This window comes from Xenopus laevis, chromosome 9_10L (assembly GCF_017654675.1).
Source record: "Xenopus laevis strain J_2021 chromosome 9_10L, Xenopus_laevis_v10.1, whole genome shotgun sequence".
Taxonomy (NCBI): Eukaryota; Metazoa; Chordata; class Amphibia; order Anura; family Pipidae; genus Xenopus; species Xenopus laevis.
In genome coordinates this window covers 54,408,790-54,425,888 of record NC_054387.1, presented here as the reverse complement: position 1 = coordinate 54,425,888, position 17,099 = coordinate 54,408,790, and the positions used below count along the sequence as shown (strand labels likewise).

The 17,099-nt window shown below is 41.9% G+C and overlaps 1 protein-coding gene across 3 annotated transcripts in view; it reads right to left on the bottom strand.

The window, feature by feature from the left end:
* Positions 1-2,639: 2,639 nt before the first annotated feature.
* Positions 2,640-17,099, bottom strand: part of LOC108701209 (E3 ubiquitin-protein ligase SMURF2-like) — a 46,805-nt gene continuing 32,345 nt past the window's right edge. For all 3 annotated transcript variants that reach the window (XM_041577384.1, XM_018235532.2, XM_041577385.1), the window contains 10 exons: positions 16,718-16,876; positions 13,048-13,252; positions 12,823-12,926; positions 12,554-12,668; positions 10,278-10,456; positions 9,958-10,095; positions 9,499-9,619; positions 8,450-8,651; positions 6,255-6,330; positions 2,640-5,950 (listed from right to left, as the gene is read on the bottom strand). In XM_041577384.1, the coding sequence (XP_041433318.1) occupies positions 5,851-5,950; positions 6,255-6,330; positions 8,450-8,651; positions 9,499-9,619; positions 9,958-10,095; positions 10,278-10,456; positions 12,554-12,668; positions 12,823-12,926; positions 13,048-13,252; positions 16,718-16,876 (1,399 nt within the window). In that variant the 3' untranslated portion in view covers positions 2,640-5,850. The remainder of the gene's footprint in view (positions 5,951-6,254; positions 6,331-8,449; positions 8,652-9,498; positions 9,620-9,957; positions 10,096-10,277; positions 10,457-12,553; positions 12,669-12,822; positions 12,927-13,047; positions 13,253-16,717; positions 16,877-17,099) is intronic.

The window sequence follows — 17,099 nt, the reverse complement described above, 5'->3', positions numbered from 1 at the left end:
TGCAACATAGTGTCCATCTCCAGCTGCAGGATCTTCATCCCCACGGTGCCTGTGTCCCCCAATATAGGACAAGAGAAAAAGATTTAACGGTAAGTACAAAAATCTCTCTTTTGGGCTTTTGTACTAGCTCAAGGCAACCACAGGCCTTTAGCAGTAAAGATCTGTGTCTCCAAAGATGCCCCAGTAACTCCCCATCTACTTTTCTGCTGATTGTTCTGTGCTGCTGTCGCTTACTGAGCTTAGGGACTGACTCACAATATACAGTACACATAGAATAGAAATGTCACACTATAAGGCTGATTAGTAATACAGATAATGACTACATGGCAGCACAGAAACCAGTGCAATTAGCATCAGAATTTAATAATCAGCCCAGTATCAGCTTATATTACAGACAACCCTCATTTTCTGCTTGATAATTAGTGATGACCACTAAGCTTAGCTTCTCAACAGCTGCTCAGAGCCCACTGAGAATGTGAGTGTCACAGATACTTTCCAAGATGACCTCCAGTGACCTCTGTGTCAAGTTTGAAGTCCTGGATCATTGGGGGTATTGAGAAGCTGAAACTGGTGCAGTAAGTTCATTATATAAGATATGGCATTTTTAGTCACATTAATTTTTAGGGTTTACATCTCTTTTAAGCAGCTGTCAGCTTCCTGAGGTAAAAACATCCTTGCAAATGCTGCTCCGTATTAAACCCCATACCCCTAAAGGTGGCCATACACAGAGATCCGCTTGTTTGGCGATGTTGCCAAACAAGCTGATCTCTTCCCCGATATGCCCACATTAAGGTGGGCGATAGGCTGATCCGATCGTGGGCCCTATGGCCCAATGATTGGATCAGAATGGAGGCAGTCGGATCAGTGGGACAGCATCAACGAACAGATGCGACAGCAATCCGATGGGATTTTTTAACCTGCCCAATCGAGATCTGGCAACTTTCAGCCAGATATCGATCTGGGACGCCCATTGGATGGCCCCACACACAGACCAATAAGGCTGCCGACTCGGTCTGGAGGCCTTTAGGGATCCTCCATTTGCCTCAGGGCATACAACACAAAACTATCTAACCTGTAAGGTCACCTTCGTACTAGCAGGTTGCTTAGCTGAGTATCTAAAATTTTAACGTTTTAAAGTAATGAAAATATTATGTAGTGTTACCCTGCACTGGTAAAACTGATGTGTTTGCTTCAGAAACACTACTATAGTTCATATAAACAAGCTGCTGTGTAGCAATGGTAGAAATTGAAAAAAAGCTATATGGCACAGGTTAAATAGTGGCCAACAGATAACACCATTATGTTCTACAGAGCTTATCTGCTGTGTAACCTGAACCTTTTCTCCTTTGAATGGCTGCCCCCATTGCTACACAGCAGCTTATTTATATAAACAATAGTAGCGTTTCTAAAACAAACTCATAATTTTTATCATTGAAGGGCAACACTGCATTATATTTTAATTACTTTAAAACACTAGACTTTACTATTCCTTTAACAAATCCTTGTCGATCAAGAACCATGGATGGTGCTCCACAAAAAAAAAGTGGTCTTCAGAACGACCACAAATGAAATACGAAAGGTTGTATCCATCTTCCACATTAATTGGGGCATAGTGATACAATCCAATCCCACAAAATGATGTAGACTAATACTTCCCTCCTCTGGGCAGAGTTGTAAAGGTCAGTGTCAGGAATGTCTCATACCAGCAATCTGATGCTCTTCTAGTAACTTATGGTATGGTAATGAGGGGGACAACAGTGAAGGCAGGTAAATCAATTCTCTATAAGTTATCCACCGGTTTCCATTTTGGTCTCTGAGGAGTGGTCTGGTTTATTGTAGGGGGAAGGTGGAGCTATCTTTTGTCCTGACTCCAGAGGTGTCCATGACAGGCCCAAATAGGGACTATGGCACTTTACAGCAGCCCCTCCACAGAGTTGCCCTCTGATCTTTTTGCTGGTATATAGGACTTAAAAAAACAAAACAAAAAAAAAAAACAACACACACAGGACAGACTCAGGCAGCACTATGGCTAAAGGCACACAGGAATATGATCCACTTCTCTCTGGCTTCATTTTGTACATAGGCAGAGAGAAGTGGATCCTCCTTCTGTGTAGCTCCACTGACACACAGTTCCCTATCCCATATACAGTATACACGCACATGCCACATCTACCTTTGTACGTCAGAGAACAGGGTACAGTCCTCTCACATTTCTGACATGGGAATGAAAAGCTTGAACCCAACATCACAGGGCTTTAGAACAAACCACTAAGCTGCCCACTCCCTGTCGGCAATAGTCTGTAAGATATTACCATTCCGGGACAGTTACAAAGAGCCTTGCAATTGTTTGGGAAACCTGGGGGATGTACATATGATGAATGTCTCTTTAGTGCTTATTTAATGTTTCTCCTTGGGTGAAGGGATAATAAGGAGGCTGTACCTACCAAGGGCAGGAGAAGGGACATTGCTTGAGGTTTAGAATAAGACACGTGACAGCACACAGCCTTCTGTAATCCTATAGCCACGGATAGCCTACATAGCCAGCATCCTTGCACATCCCAACACGCAGCACAGCGCAGAATGATGTCACACATTGGGTCCCATTTCCCAACCTCACAAACGACAAACGTCTAGGAAAGTTTGTTTAATCTCTTTTTTTTTAATGAATCAGCTATAAATTGAAGCAGTTTTTCCATCATGTTACACTATGACACTACTGGTGGTACCAGATAGCACACAGGGAGCTTCCCTAGAACAGAGTAAGGCGGCTTTGCGACCCATTGGCAGTAAAGGGGTTTGCAGCAGAACTATTGCTATGGACACTGCAGTTCAATACCATTGCACCCCAGCTTGTTACTTTTAGCGGCCCACAAACCAGGCACTCCGAGGTCACAGTTAGATTAAAACCATGCAGCACCCAGGGGAGGCAGAAAAAGTTAGGGGCTGTCCTGACTGAGTTCACATTCACACAGGTTATACAGGGAATAACACATGGAGTGCTGCTTTTGTGAATGAACACCCCCCCCCATCAGCAGAAAATAAGAGATCCCTGTTCCAGACCTCCTTACGGACAATACAATGTTATACTTTATAGGGATTCCGTCAAACAAATCTCTCTTGTACGCTCTATAGCCCTAGACCCTGAGCAGATAACTGGAATCCCTACCATAAAGCAAGACTGGGTTGTCATTTATCAAAAAAGAAGTACAGACAGTGACATGAGTACTAGGATATCCATTCACTTGCACAAGGAGAATTGTAGGCAAGTACTTTAATGACAAGATCCATGAACACAATGTATTGAGAATTTCACTACTAAACGGACTCCGGTTTTCACCTAAACTACCGAAATGCCATATAAGAAAGAGATACTTTGCACTACCGAAATGCCATTTAAGAAAGAGATACTTTGCACTAAAGACTTCCTGCTGACAGGGTGCCTCTATGCAGTTGACTTCAGGTCCCTTTTTAGCTTAGGGAGACTCCATTTATTGTCATGGGTCCAACAGCACTTCTGAGTCCGATTATATTTAGTGTTCTTGGCTACCCAAGTTTAAAGTTCTGACTTTCGTCTAGTGTTATGTGATTATGCCAAACATGTTGCTGGCAGCAGGCAATGATGGCGCCACAACCTACAACATGGGGGGCCCACGACCAGCCCAAATAGATATTACCCTGGCAATGCCACTTGGGGTCACAATGCTTTTGCAATAACACAACTGGATTTATCATTAAACAGCCTAAAAGCACAGATACCATGAAACCAGGATCAGACTCAGGCCAATGCTACAGCACAGGCTCTTTCGAGGCTGGGTTTTCTGCTTCACCAGTCACAATGAAATCAGAATAAACTCCCTGTTCTAGAGCAGGTGTTGTAACGCTGTGTTACAGATCATGAGCTCTTCAGCCTCACTCAGAGAAAACCCCTATTCTAGGACAAATTCTCCTGACTTTACAGCGGAACTAGGCTGCACCGACAGACACCCAATGTTCTAGAACAAACTGCTCTGCCTGATCCGCGTTCTAAAGCTAATGTTGTTCTGCACTGCCATTACTGAAGCACTGTTCTAGAGCAAATACTCCCCTACATCTCCAGCTCTATAGCTATGTTCTAGAGTAGCAATGGGAGCATGGTAATTCATGGTGGCTCTTATGTCATATCCGAAAAGCTTTAGAAAGGAATGTAGTTGGAACAAAGGCAAGCAATCATACTGTATGGAATCCACACAAGTCTATACATGTTGCCAGTGTTTGGCACGGACCTTGATGGGGCAAAGTAATGAAGCCATACGACAATTCCTTAGCTCTTGTTTTTCCATGTATTTTGCAGCAATACTTTCTCGTGTTAAGATACTTGACCTTCCCCCAAAGTCTCCCAATATCCTGCGACTTTGTACATCTTGCATCTGCCCCATGAAGTTGCCCAGTAACTTCTATACGGATTAAACCTGTAAGCTTAAAAATGGCATCCATGTTTCCCGAGGGGCTTGTGCCAAGAGACAAAGTTCTGTGACACCAACAGATGTAGCCTAAATTCTGATACACAGTTTTCAAGAGCAATGGATTTGCTGAAACTCCCACTGGCATGGTTAACCCATTTACTGCCAAACAGGACAGGAACCTGCTGGGACCCACGATTTCCATATGGAATATCCTACAGGTTAACAAGCAGATGACAGGAGACATACAGATTGTCCCAATGAAATGACAGCTGGTCTATACAGATATGTACAGAATTTTCACAGAAAATTCTCTTTTTTTAATGCTATTTACACGTGAAGACCAGGATGAGACAGAGATAGAGGTAGGTAGACCCGATAAAGCTTTCAGACAAAATGCTTCATTTGTTTGCCCTGAAACATCTTCACGTTGTCCGAATAACCATTATAGAAAAACAAATTCATTAGTAGCAAAATATGGCATTTTTTCCCCCGTTTTTGCATTTTTCATCCTTTTTTTGCAAAACTGATTTGAAACCATTGAGGATAGAGATCAGTGGTATGACGTTTCATTTCAACAAAAGGATCTTTATGAAAACTTGTGGTTTATAATTTAAGCGGTTTGGTTAAAAAAATGCTTTCTACAAAATTTTCAGTCAATAAAAAAAAAAAAAACTTTTACAAGAAGAATAAAGATAAAAAGAGTGATAATGGATATTAAATTATTCTATTTAGGGTACGTCTTGGGAAAATATTAGTAATAACTGGGCAGAGATTTAGTAAATCTGGGGCTTGAAGTGAAACGCATTCATCTTGCGGCTGGCGCCATGTTTAAGGTTGGTGGGTGTGCACTAAGTGATGTTAAAGGTTAACCCCAACACCACAGCAAAGACAACATGTTGCTGGAGAAAGACATTCTCATACTAGGGTGTCGGGCAGGTGGGTGTCCCAGTGCCAGAGGCCCCATTTGTACCGAGTGAAAGGTGATTTTTGTGGTGAAGGATCCATAAGGAGGGAATGTAATAGATATAACCATTCTCTTATAAAAAAATATTAGTAGTCTTTATATGCAGAACACTCCTTTCTAAGGAAGTCAGCGCTCTCTGTAATGTCCAAGATCATTGAATTAAATAGCAGCTAAGTCGCAAAAGCACAACGACTTTTCCTTTGTGAGACACACATACTGTAAATATATATATATATATATATATATATATATATATATATATATATATATATATATATATATATATATATATATATATATATATATATATATATATATATATATATATATATATATCCCATAACGCTTGTTATTCGCCTCAATCACAGTGTCCTGTGGCAGGGAAGCAGAATGGTGGCAAGTCAGGCATGACTGGAGGAAGTGTTCTTTAGAAGAAGCGACCCCTCATTCCACAGCAAATCCACAGGTCTCCTCGATGGCGGTTAGCAACTTCTCATAAAGCTTCTCGTAAGTCTCATACGGTGGGATGTCTACACGGTTAAAGCTGAGAATGAAAGAGGGAAGGGTAGGTTATCGATAAGGTCCCACAGTATTTTCCCACAGTCCCAAGAAGAGTTGTCAAACTGCCTGTGTTTAAGCCCCTACATAACAATCCAACGTATGTTTAGCCTCTTTAGTTTATCATTATAGTCTATATTGTGTCACTATATTGTATCCGTGAATCCAAATACATCAACTAATGTCACCCCCTAGTGGCCTTTAGGCTGGTTCCTGCCTCTTGAATGGACAAGAGATAGGCAAGGGAACACGCTTAAAACTAAAACATTTGAGAGGGCATGAAACCTTACCAGGTATGAGCTTTGGGTAGGTTGTTAGTGCTGGCATCAATCTGGTGAATGGTAAAAAGTCTTGGTCCTGCAGCACCTGCCCGAACAAATGAAAATTGCATCAGGCCATGGAAGCAGAATGAGGTAGCTCCATATAGAAAAACCCTGTAGATCCACCAGATAAGTCTTTTTGGGCTCCAAAACATGATTTGGGCTTAACCAGCCCTGTATCACAAATAAATTATATTTTCACCATATCGGAGTGTTGCTGAAACATGTTTTGGAGTATGAATCGGACCTGAGTAGACAGAGTCACAGTCGGCACCCGACGCTACAAAAAGCAGTGAGAGTGATGGTGTAGCACTACTTTGTGTGTTTGTGGCAAGTCTTTTTGGGGCTACAATGTCAACTAATGTTATTCTCATCCAGAACTGCGTTTCTTCTGATTCCCAGACACTACATCTTTATCTCCTTTTTACTTGTGACTCCTTGTCCTGCTCTCCATTCCAATTGTGATTCCAAAACAACTCTCTCTCTCATTCCAGACTTATTGTTCTCTACCTTGCGCTAATGTAGTAGTCTGAAACAAGCACATTTTGCAATGTAATACAATTACAGCAGAAGGAAGTCACAGCCAATGTCTGCACACCTACCAGCAGAATCCATTGGGTTGGAGAGCAACATGTTTCTTACAAGCCACTGGTTGGGGGATTACTGAACTAAGAGCTCCATGACCCAGGCAAAATGGAGGGGCTTGTAGGGGCCATGTAATGCTTGCACATCAGCGGGGGTGATAAACATACATTCACAAATAGGAAAGTCTGAGTATTTATTTCCCCTTTAAGAAATAGGTATCCACGGTGTTAAAAAATGGAAATGAAGTGATTTCCTAAACAAGAATGGCACCCCTCTGGAATAGGTACCCTGCTTTATATACTGCAGACACCCAGTTTCACTTAAGGGCAAAGACTCCCTGGCTCGCTAAGTGGGTCTCCTGTATCATAATCAGATCCTTCCAATTTTCTAAGCATATCAAAGATCATCGATTTCTTAATCTTATCATACATAACCCTGCCATTTAATAATAACACAGTTCATTAGGTATGGTTAAGTATAGCAAACGTTAACCTGGAGGAGGGCCACTTAGGGGTTGCCACTCTAGGAGAGATATTGGATGGGGTGGGGGGTAGAAACACATGAAAGGGGGCTGAATTTATTGTTTGTGGCCCCAAAGTGATCACTCTGCCCTTCAGAATAGTAAAGAGAAGAAACAGGAAAGATAACAGTCCCCAAATAACCCCAAGTATCCCACCCAAACCCAGTGATATATTATCCCACAACAATAATATAAAAAGGGAGTAAGCCAATACTAACAAGTAATCTGTGGTTGTAGAGATAGGTGCAACAAATGCAGTTGGAAACACACCCCAACCATATTGCCAGGGAGAGCCTCATTATGTACGTCATCGCTTGTGGCATAGGGGGAAAAAAAACAAGGGGGATGTCAGGTGTACAGGGGATGTATCGAGTTCCCAGACATGGGCAATATTCTACATTTGGGCCCCCAAAATGGTTTTGGTAGACTGCAGTTCTAGACAGTATACCTCAGCCACAAGAACTGTCAGTAAGGTGGGGACCAACACCCCTCTACAGAGACAGATAGGCAAACAATATGGTAGCTCGTGGTTCAGTAGTATTTAATTAATTTGAATGTTTTTCTCTAGGGAAGCACCGAATCCACTTTTTTGGATTCAGCCGAACCCCCAAATCCTTCGCGAAAGATTCGGCAGAATACCGAACCCTAATTTGCATATGCAAATTAGGGGTGGGGAGGGGGAAACATGTATACTTCCTTGTTTTCTGACAAAAAGTCACACAATTTCCCTCCCCATCCCTAATTTGCATATGCGAATTAGGGTTTGGATTCGGCCGAATCCTGCTGAAAGGCCGAATCCCAAACCGAATCCTGGATTCTGTGCATCCCTAGTTTTCTCATTTGATTTTAACAATTTTATCATCACACAGGCATGGCTTTTGTTTCCGCAGGCTGTAACAGAACAGCATCACCTGCAAGTTTAGCCAGATCTGTGCTGCAAGAGAGAGAAGAAGGGGAGAAGAAGATAGAGTCCTCCCCTCCACATTCGGTTTCTTTTTTTTAACACAGTATATGGAGTTCATTGTGCCATGTCAGTAGTGTGATGCTTCCCAATATGTACCTTGTAATGCTTTAAACCCCTGGAGGGGGACACGCGAGGAGCCAGTGACAAACTGCAGCAGACGGGCCCTTCTCTCCTCATCAAATGACTCCACTGCTTTCCAGAACCATTTCACAATGTTGCTGTCAGAAGTGCAGTGTTTTAATCGTGTGTTCGACTTCCAGTCATTTACATCAATCTTCCCCAGACCACAGATAATCAGCTGGATGCAACAAGATATTGGAAATTAGATTGTCTGCAGCACCATGGGGTAAGGTTATCCTCAGACCCAAAGCCAAATCAAAAACACAGTCACTTCCTCCCAGTGCAGAAGGTACAGTGGGTTCCCTGGGTATCTGGGGTAGGTACTTTCTGTGCAGGTGGGAGAGGGGTGGGGATACACAGTTCCTCCCAGTGCAGTAGGTACAGTGGGTTCCTGGGTATCTGGGGTAGGTACTTACTGTGCAGGTGGGAGAGGGGTGGGGATACACAGTTCCTCCCAGTGCAGTAGGTACAGTGGGTTCCCTGGGTATCTGGGGTAGGTACTTTCTGTGCAGGTGGGAGAGGGGTGGGAATACACACTTCCTCCCAGTGCAGTAGATACAGTGGGTTCCCTGGGCATATGGGGTAGGTACATTCTGTTCAAGTGGGAGAGGAGTGGGGATACAAAGTTCCTCCCAGTGCAATAGGTACAGGATGGTACCCTCATATGCAGGTGGGAGAAGGTGGTATTAACAGTCACTTTCCGTCAGTGCAATAGGTATAGTGGTGGATTCCAATAATAGGATAAAAATATTGTATAAATATTTCCAAAAATGTCAGCGGCTTATTAAACTATAATATTTTAAATGAACATATTACTGAGAAAACATTTGATTTTAGTTTATAACAATAAAAGACAAAGACCAGTCTAACCAAGGGAGAAAGAATTTCCTGCCCGTTCCTACATGTGTTGGTGGGTTTGGTACTGACCAAAACGCTGGGCAGGGCAGTTATGTGTGACATACAGACCTTCCCTCCATGATGCATGAGCCAAACCTTTTCTTTTGCCTAATGGCGAACACACTAACCTCTAGTTCCTTTTCATCAAATGCTTTCAGCAAATGCTGGGGAATAACTTCATTAAATCCCTTCTGCAGAGCAAGAAACTGTGCTTCTATCCCCCGTAAAAACCTCCAGTTCACATAGAGCCTGAAATAAAGACTTAAGTTAACATTGTCTGTACCAGAATGGCATTGCTCCGCATGGAGAATTCTCTGAAGTTGACACACATTTCTTTAAATTGGCACTATGGCTGCCCAGGATGGAGGCTAAAATCACTTTTACATTTGGATCATTAGCAACTCACACCCATGACCTTATACTGAAATGTAGGACAGTGTTGCTTTAGAAAACAAAACAACGGTGAGTGTGTATTGGTCAAGACAGAGACTGGGCAGGCTTCAATAAGAACCTGCTTTATCAAAGTAACAAATCCACCACAACATTCCCTATTTAATACAACACTGTATATAAAACAAGGCTTTTACCTGACATATTCCTTTTTTGTTTCCTCTGTGACTGGCATGCTTTTGCCGCTGGGTTTCAACTCATGCTGGATTAGTTCACCATAGGCGTTGTGTTCCACACAAAATGTGTGATCCAACACTCCAGTTATGTCATTCTCTCTAAGGATCCCAAGAAAAACATAGCAGTGTCAGGTGTGGGAAACGGGTAGAATCGAGGAAAGTAATGGATGTTAAAGTTCTGGGCACAGAGAGAACCCAAGTACACCCATTTCTCTTAATTATTTAAAGCCAGAGGAAGGGGCACAGTAGCACCCCCAGAGATGGGCATCAAGCTTACTTACAGGATCCAGACAAGGCTGTTGTGAAGATCAGGATCTACAGACTCCATATCATCTAACGTAATGGGTTTTCCAAGCAGCTGCTTATAAAAAGGTAGGGTGAAGCCCCCATCTATGTAGTGCCCGTGAAACACAGCCATTCCCATGATCCGGCCCACAAAATGGAAATAGGACAAGTGCTCCTGGGAACAAAAACACATAGCTCCATTTATAGTGATGCAGAGTGAAAGGCTTCTAGATGTGACTCTCTAACCCAGTGATCCCCAACCAGTAGCTCATGAGCAACATGTTGAACCCCAACCCCTTGGATGTTGCTCCCAGTGGTCTCAAAGCAGGTGCTTATTATTGAATTCCAGGCTTGGAGGCAAGTTTTGGTTGTATAAAAACCAGATGTACTGCCAAGCAGAGCCTCCTGTATCTGCCAGTCCACATAGGGACTACCAAATGGCCAATCACAGCCCTTATTTGGAACCACCCAGGAAAATTTATCATGCTTGTGTTGCTCCCCAACTCTTTTTACATTTGAATGTTGCTTATGGGTAAAAAAGTTTGGGGACCCCTGCTCTAACCTCTACAAATTTTGCATCAGTCCTCTAACTTGCACATGAATCCTCTAGTCCCCTTGTTTATCATAATGGGCCACAGCACATAATAATGAGACAACAATAAAGGGCCAAATAAAGTTTAGTATGACCAGACAATAAGAATAGTCATATTAATGATTGAAACTAAAGTATGAAAGTATTAACCCCTTTATAGAATTTTGTATCAGCAAAGCAGGGGGGGGCCTGCATATTCAGCTCTTACTTTTTTTTTTATCTTTATTATTTTTAAATCGAAAAAACAAAGAACAAAAATTAAGGGAAAAGAAATCAATGCAATTGGAAAAAAAAAAGAGAAATAAAAGTTTCTGGGTCACATGTGCAGTTGGGCAGATTACATAGCTCTGTTTTGTATCCCTCACAGCTGATAGAATACCAGATCACCTGCTAGTTTCTTTCCTGTAAAGGAATAACAGTAAAGGGGTCCATATTAAAGTCATCCGTGTTCTATATGGAAGTAGTAAAGCAGTTGCTAACCAGGTGTGACCCTCAAGGTCACACCAGGGGCCCCAGACCATATCAAATTTGGCATGATAGCCTCTGTTTTCGTATGTTAATTAATACATTGGGATCTGTTTGTTGACTAGTTGCTTCCAGGCCTTCAATATAGGAGTTGTGGTGCCCATTCAATTCATAGCTACAGTTTTCTTGGCATGGGAAAAATTGAGTTTTTTAGCAGGATTAAGCATGTTGCTGGACTGACCACTTTAGGAAAGGCCAAGATGTTTTCTAGAAATTCTACTACCACTGACCAAAATCGGTAGGATTGGGGACAGGATCAAATCAAATGAAAAAAGTCAGTGAAGGCAATACCACATCTAGGGCAGGAGTCACTGGGTACTTGTGCAATTTCACAGGTGTCACATATAGGTGATGGAAAGTTTTTTATTGGAAAAACCTGTCCCTTATCAAAATAAGGATATTATAGATATTGTCAGTCGCCTCTTCCCAATCATGAAAGGTGAGTTCGGGAATTTGAGAGGACCGCTATTCCTTTGCTGATTTAAATGGTTTTGGACCTGATAGCATCAGGTTTTGGTATATATTGAAAGTTAGTTTAAAAGGGGTAGAGGAGTGAATAATTTCCTTTACAGTGAGAGAGATTAATTGAGGGGAGAGGGAGGCAAACTGGGCTTGGTGAGTTTACTATTTTTATTACAGAAACACTAATGGAAGAAAAGCAATCAAAGGTATATAGTGGCCGAGGGACTGGGATTTATGCCTGGGGTACAGTGAATGTGGTTTGATACAGGGATCTTCATCTGATGCTGAATTAGCAATCCTCATCTCTCTTAATAACCTACAAATGAAAGGCAATGAGATGGCAGAAACTTTATCAAGCCCCACACCTGGTATGCAGATGCAGGAAGGGCTGTGTGTTATTCTGAGCAGAGGGAAAGTGAAGTATTTTACAGAAATGCCTCCTATCAGAGTAGACACTTGCAATTACTAGTAGTTATGCCACTTCTTTCACATCTACCAATTGGCATTTAATTCTACATGAGTGGGATTTAGACAACAGAGCATAGACATTAAAAACGATATATCTACTGTGTCAGCATAGGAAAGAAATATTAGAATCAAGACATGACTTCATAAAAGTATGTGTAACATGAAACAACCTTATTTAAACGGGAACAAATGAAATGACAATAGCATCCCTTTCTGTATTCTTACCGGGTTCACGGCAGAATCTGGATTTATTTGTAAAGTATAAATATCATCTCGGGAATACTGGAAAAGACCGTAATACGGATTCAACATTTCATGGGACAGCAGGTAGAGCCACTCCCTTGGAAACAAAGAGAAGTATGGTCAAAACGGACATGCCAAAAACACAGGTACATACTCAAACTGGTATTAAAATTAAGCTTGCAGGGAAAAAGCAAAGTATATATTTTGCAATACTAACTTCTTGTCACTAATTGCAAATGGAGAAAGTTTACCTGGCAACTCCTCCGTAATCAAGGCCTTCTTCCCCACGGAATTTTATCATTAGTCTTTTCCAAAGATCCTTTGGTCTCATCTTCATCACTTGCCGGTAAGATTCCTGTAAAAAAAAAAAAAAAAAAAGACCTCTCTCTCTCTCCATCATTTGCCCAGTCTCAGTGCTATTTATTAAAGGAAAATACAGTCCAGATAGGTCCCTCACAGGCATAAATTTAACTTACCTCAAAGATCTCTTCCCGACACACCTCAATGCGGCAGTGGCCAGCCTGGGGCTGCTGCTGGGACAGTTCTTGTCGGAGTATCTTGAGCTTATGTACCAGGTCCCTCTTGTAACGCGGGACAGTCAGACTATCAACCTCGTCCGGAAGCTGGCACAGGGGCACCACCTGCGGTGGCTGCTGCTCCTTTAACTGCTGGTTCTGACGACTGCAGATAAGAAAAGGGGATGTAAGTACAATGTTTTAAGCAAGGTTAATTGACTGGTTTGACTCCAGTATACTGCAAAGTTCCAGGTCAGCTGTCCCTGATTTAAAGTCATACTGATAAAACTACCTTAAGTGTGGGGGCTCTGCAGTTCTAACCTTATTATCCCGTCTTATATTAAACGCACACATTAATTTACCCTACACAGTAAACCTGGTACCAATGCAGCTCCATAAGCCTAGTTATCTCCTAGTTAGTAATAAGACTAGCCAACTAACTGCTATATTGATGTTTTGCCTGGTATTTCTCATATCTGCATTATATGAATAGCGTGGGACCCCAAAGCCTGGAAACCCAAGTTTCCCCCTGCTGTGGTTACCCTTGTATTTACCCTAAGCCCTCAATCTGGCATTTAAGAGGTTAACCAATTAAAAAAGCAAGACTTTTCAGGAAGTAGAAACAAAGATATGAGGATTTTTTGCTTGAGTGCAACATAAGATCTTGCTACCTGTAACAACTTTGCTTTTAAGCAACTGATAAACCATTCTCTGCAGAGTAGCTTTCCCCAGTAGCAAAGGTTAAAAGTCCTATATAATCGATGACCTTTGCCCAGATGTATAGGTACATATGCAGCAGTGTAGCAAGTCTAGCAATCAAGTGACGCTGTATGAGAGCAGACTGTTTGGCTTCATGGGCAGCAGAGGACTTTGTTCTGTCATGGGGGGGGGGGTATTTGTTGTAACTTTAAGATTAGGGGATTCCAATTTACTGGCAGGTCATTTCCTTGGAGGTCTGAGTGGATGAATACCAGGTTATACTTGTAGGTTCCTTTTCCTAGCCCTACCATGCATGCACTAGCTTTCCTCAATAGGCTTGCAAGAGGAAAGTGGACACAGAAATCAATGGGTATAGCATCCACCACCAGGAGGCAGGACACTTACTAAGGAAGAAGTCAACTCCTCCCTCTGCTGCTATATACCCAGACCACCACCAGAAGACTCCAGTTATGAAAAACAATGAAAGGAGAAAAAAAAAACCTCCAACTTAAAGCTACGTACATAAACTGGTATATCAAATGCAGAGTAATTCAGAGAAGATCACTACCAAAGAGAGAGGCCACGTGTCCCACACCCGGATGAAAAAAAAATTGGATTTAAAAGAGAGCATCAAAAAAGCCAGAGAACGCAGCAGCAGTACATAAACTGGGGACTTTGCAATTTGCCCTTGAAGCGATAAGTTCTGCCTCTGAAGTGCCCCACCTTTCTGAATGGTTAGAAATATGCCCTGCCATAGTGACCAATATGCCAGGTCTAATTGCTGGCGACTCAGATATTTGTCCTCTCAGTTGTTAAGGACTGGAACAAGCTGCTGACTGGAAAAAGCAACTAAAAGCAAACAAATCAACTGAAAAGTATAAGTATTTGCTATTAACTGCTATTTTATAGTAAGGTTTTATATTTAAATACTGTGGTTTCATTTTTTATAGTTTTTTTTCTTTATTAGGTGCTAAATAGCAAAGTTTGGTGTGCTAATGTGCTTACAGCGAGTTTGTCACAACCTGCTTTACTTTGCAGTTAGTTTTCCCTCAGTTTGAGTGGGTGGGGTTTGATTAGTTACAAACACCAGAGTTTCAAACTAGGTCAAACGTTTGTTCTAAACCCTATTTTTTTTAAAAAATTATTTCTGTTTTGATCTGTAACTGGGATAATGAGTGCTAGCAAGATTGAAGGTCTGACTCAATCTGTCATATGTATGCAGATTTGGAACAAGAGATCCAAAATGCTTACCTCTGTGGTGGTTGTGAGCAAATTGCCACTTTGGAGGCTCGAGTTAGAGCACTAGAGCAACCAATTGCAACACTGCGGTCAATTGAGAATCTTGAAAGGAATAACTCTCTTTTGGACCTTGTAACAAATAATAATACTGAACTCATCTCTAACATTTGTGTGGGTGAGCATTTAGAATTTGTGATTCTGTTGCAGAAGCAATTCTATAAGGGAGTAACTAAAACACTAAATTTCAGATGTGCAAACTTTGACAGTATAATGGCATCTCTGCAACATATTAAGTGGGAAATGCTTTTCACAGCGTTAAACATGGAACAAAAATGGGAAGTCTTTAAAATGCTGCTTAATAAATATACGCCAGTATATTCCCCTTATAAGGGGAAAATCAAATTCAGTGTCTTTGATTGGGAATCAGATTGGATTTTGCAGTGTGTGTTGGTCCACCTGAGGTTGTTTAGAGTAGTTATCACTTGAGTCAAGTTCCTTTAGGCGCCGTAAACGGAGAGCAAAAGAGAACCCATAGCATGGCTACCATTGCCAACACCTTGGCAAAGACCCGAGGTGCGTTTATTAGTCCGGAATACAGAAGGGCCACAGAATTGAAAGTGGTAAGCAAACCTCAAGAATTTCTGATGGGGAGGGAAAATGGGGTCCTGGATGTCTAATCCCACGAGAAATTCTGGTTTAAGCCAATTTACTGAACACAAACACTAATTTTGAAAAGAGCTGGCCGAAGGAAGGTTTTGAGGAGTTTTAGGTTCAATACTGGCCAATAGGACCAACACTCTGAAGTGTTCCTGTGGAGGAACTGGTGTGATGAGAAGGAAGAAACAAACAAGGAATGGATGCAAACTCCAGATGGCAACTGAAGGACACAATCACAATAGGGACCAATTAACCATTATATTACATGATAATGGGCGGCAATATTATAAAACATGTCATATAAAGGGTTGTGTGGAGATTTTGGACATGCAGGGGGCCATTAAAACCACTTGGAAGGCCTTATCAAGTCAAGCAGCCCTGTGTCTAGCAGAATTTCTTCTATATTGCGGACTCATCAGTTTTCTGCCCTGCCTTCAGTGGTAAATGAAGACAAAACCCTAATGTACGGACTGGAAGGCAGCTAGAGAAATAGCTGTTAGCACAAGCTTAAATCTAAAAGTAGCACAAGCAGAAAGGAACTCAACACCTTTGGAGCAAGACCCCCCCCCCCACCAAACCCAAACTTCAGATTGCCCAGACAAAAAAGATCTATATAACTGCCACATTCCTCTCTGCATTTAAGTAAGCCACTAAATTATCATGATGTCTCATTAAGGTTTGCGCAGCGAGTGCACAAGAATAGAAAAAAGTGACATCTTCCCAGCTATGACATCAGACTATGCCAGGTTTGTAGGGAGAAAGAAAACCAAGGAAAAGCTGCCTGTAATACAGATCCTCATGTAGTCTGGTCAGCATGGGTAAGCAAATTAGCAATGGGTTGTAGGATATCAAGTGATCTGAGAAACATGCAAATGATGCCCTTGTGTCTCTTCCATGATTTCCCACAAACCTCTGATTTATGTCATCTGGTTGAGTTGTTGAGGGTTTTTGTTGTTTCCAATGAAAATCCTTTTATAAGCAGAGAAGAAATTCCTGCTACCTGACATAATGGGAACTTGGGGGGTAATACACTTACTTTAAAACGAGATGCAAGTTTGCAGAGAGCCTGGGGTCAGTAAATTGGGTTGTCCGGTTGTTATGATCCACAAAATACACCCGCCCTGTTGCAGTATTGCGGATTTCCCAGCCTGGAGGGAGAGGACCTAACTCTTCGCAGTTGATGTTGCTAAGATCCCTGAAAAACAAACAACAGATTAGTGGGAGGGAGAAAAGTCTTCCTCGGAATGTGGCCTTGCCGTTCCGTAAGCAGAATGTGCCAACTGAGAGACACGGTACTCTTTCTGAAACACAAGCTGCTCGGCTGGAAGAGGTGCATGCCATAAGAAAGAAACACAAAGCATAATTAGCACATAACCAGCATATTTTACTTAAAGCTTGCTCGGAGGACCCGGCTCAAC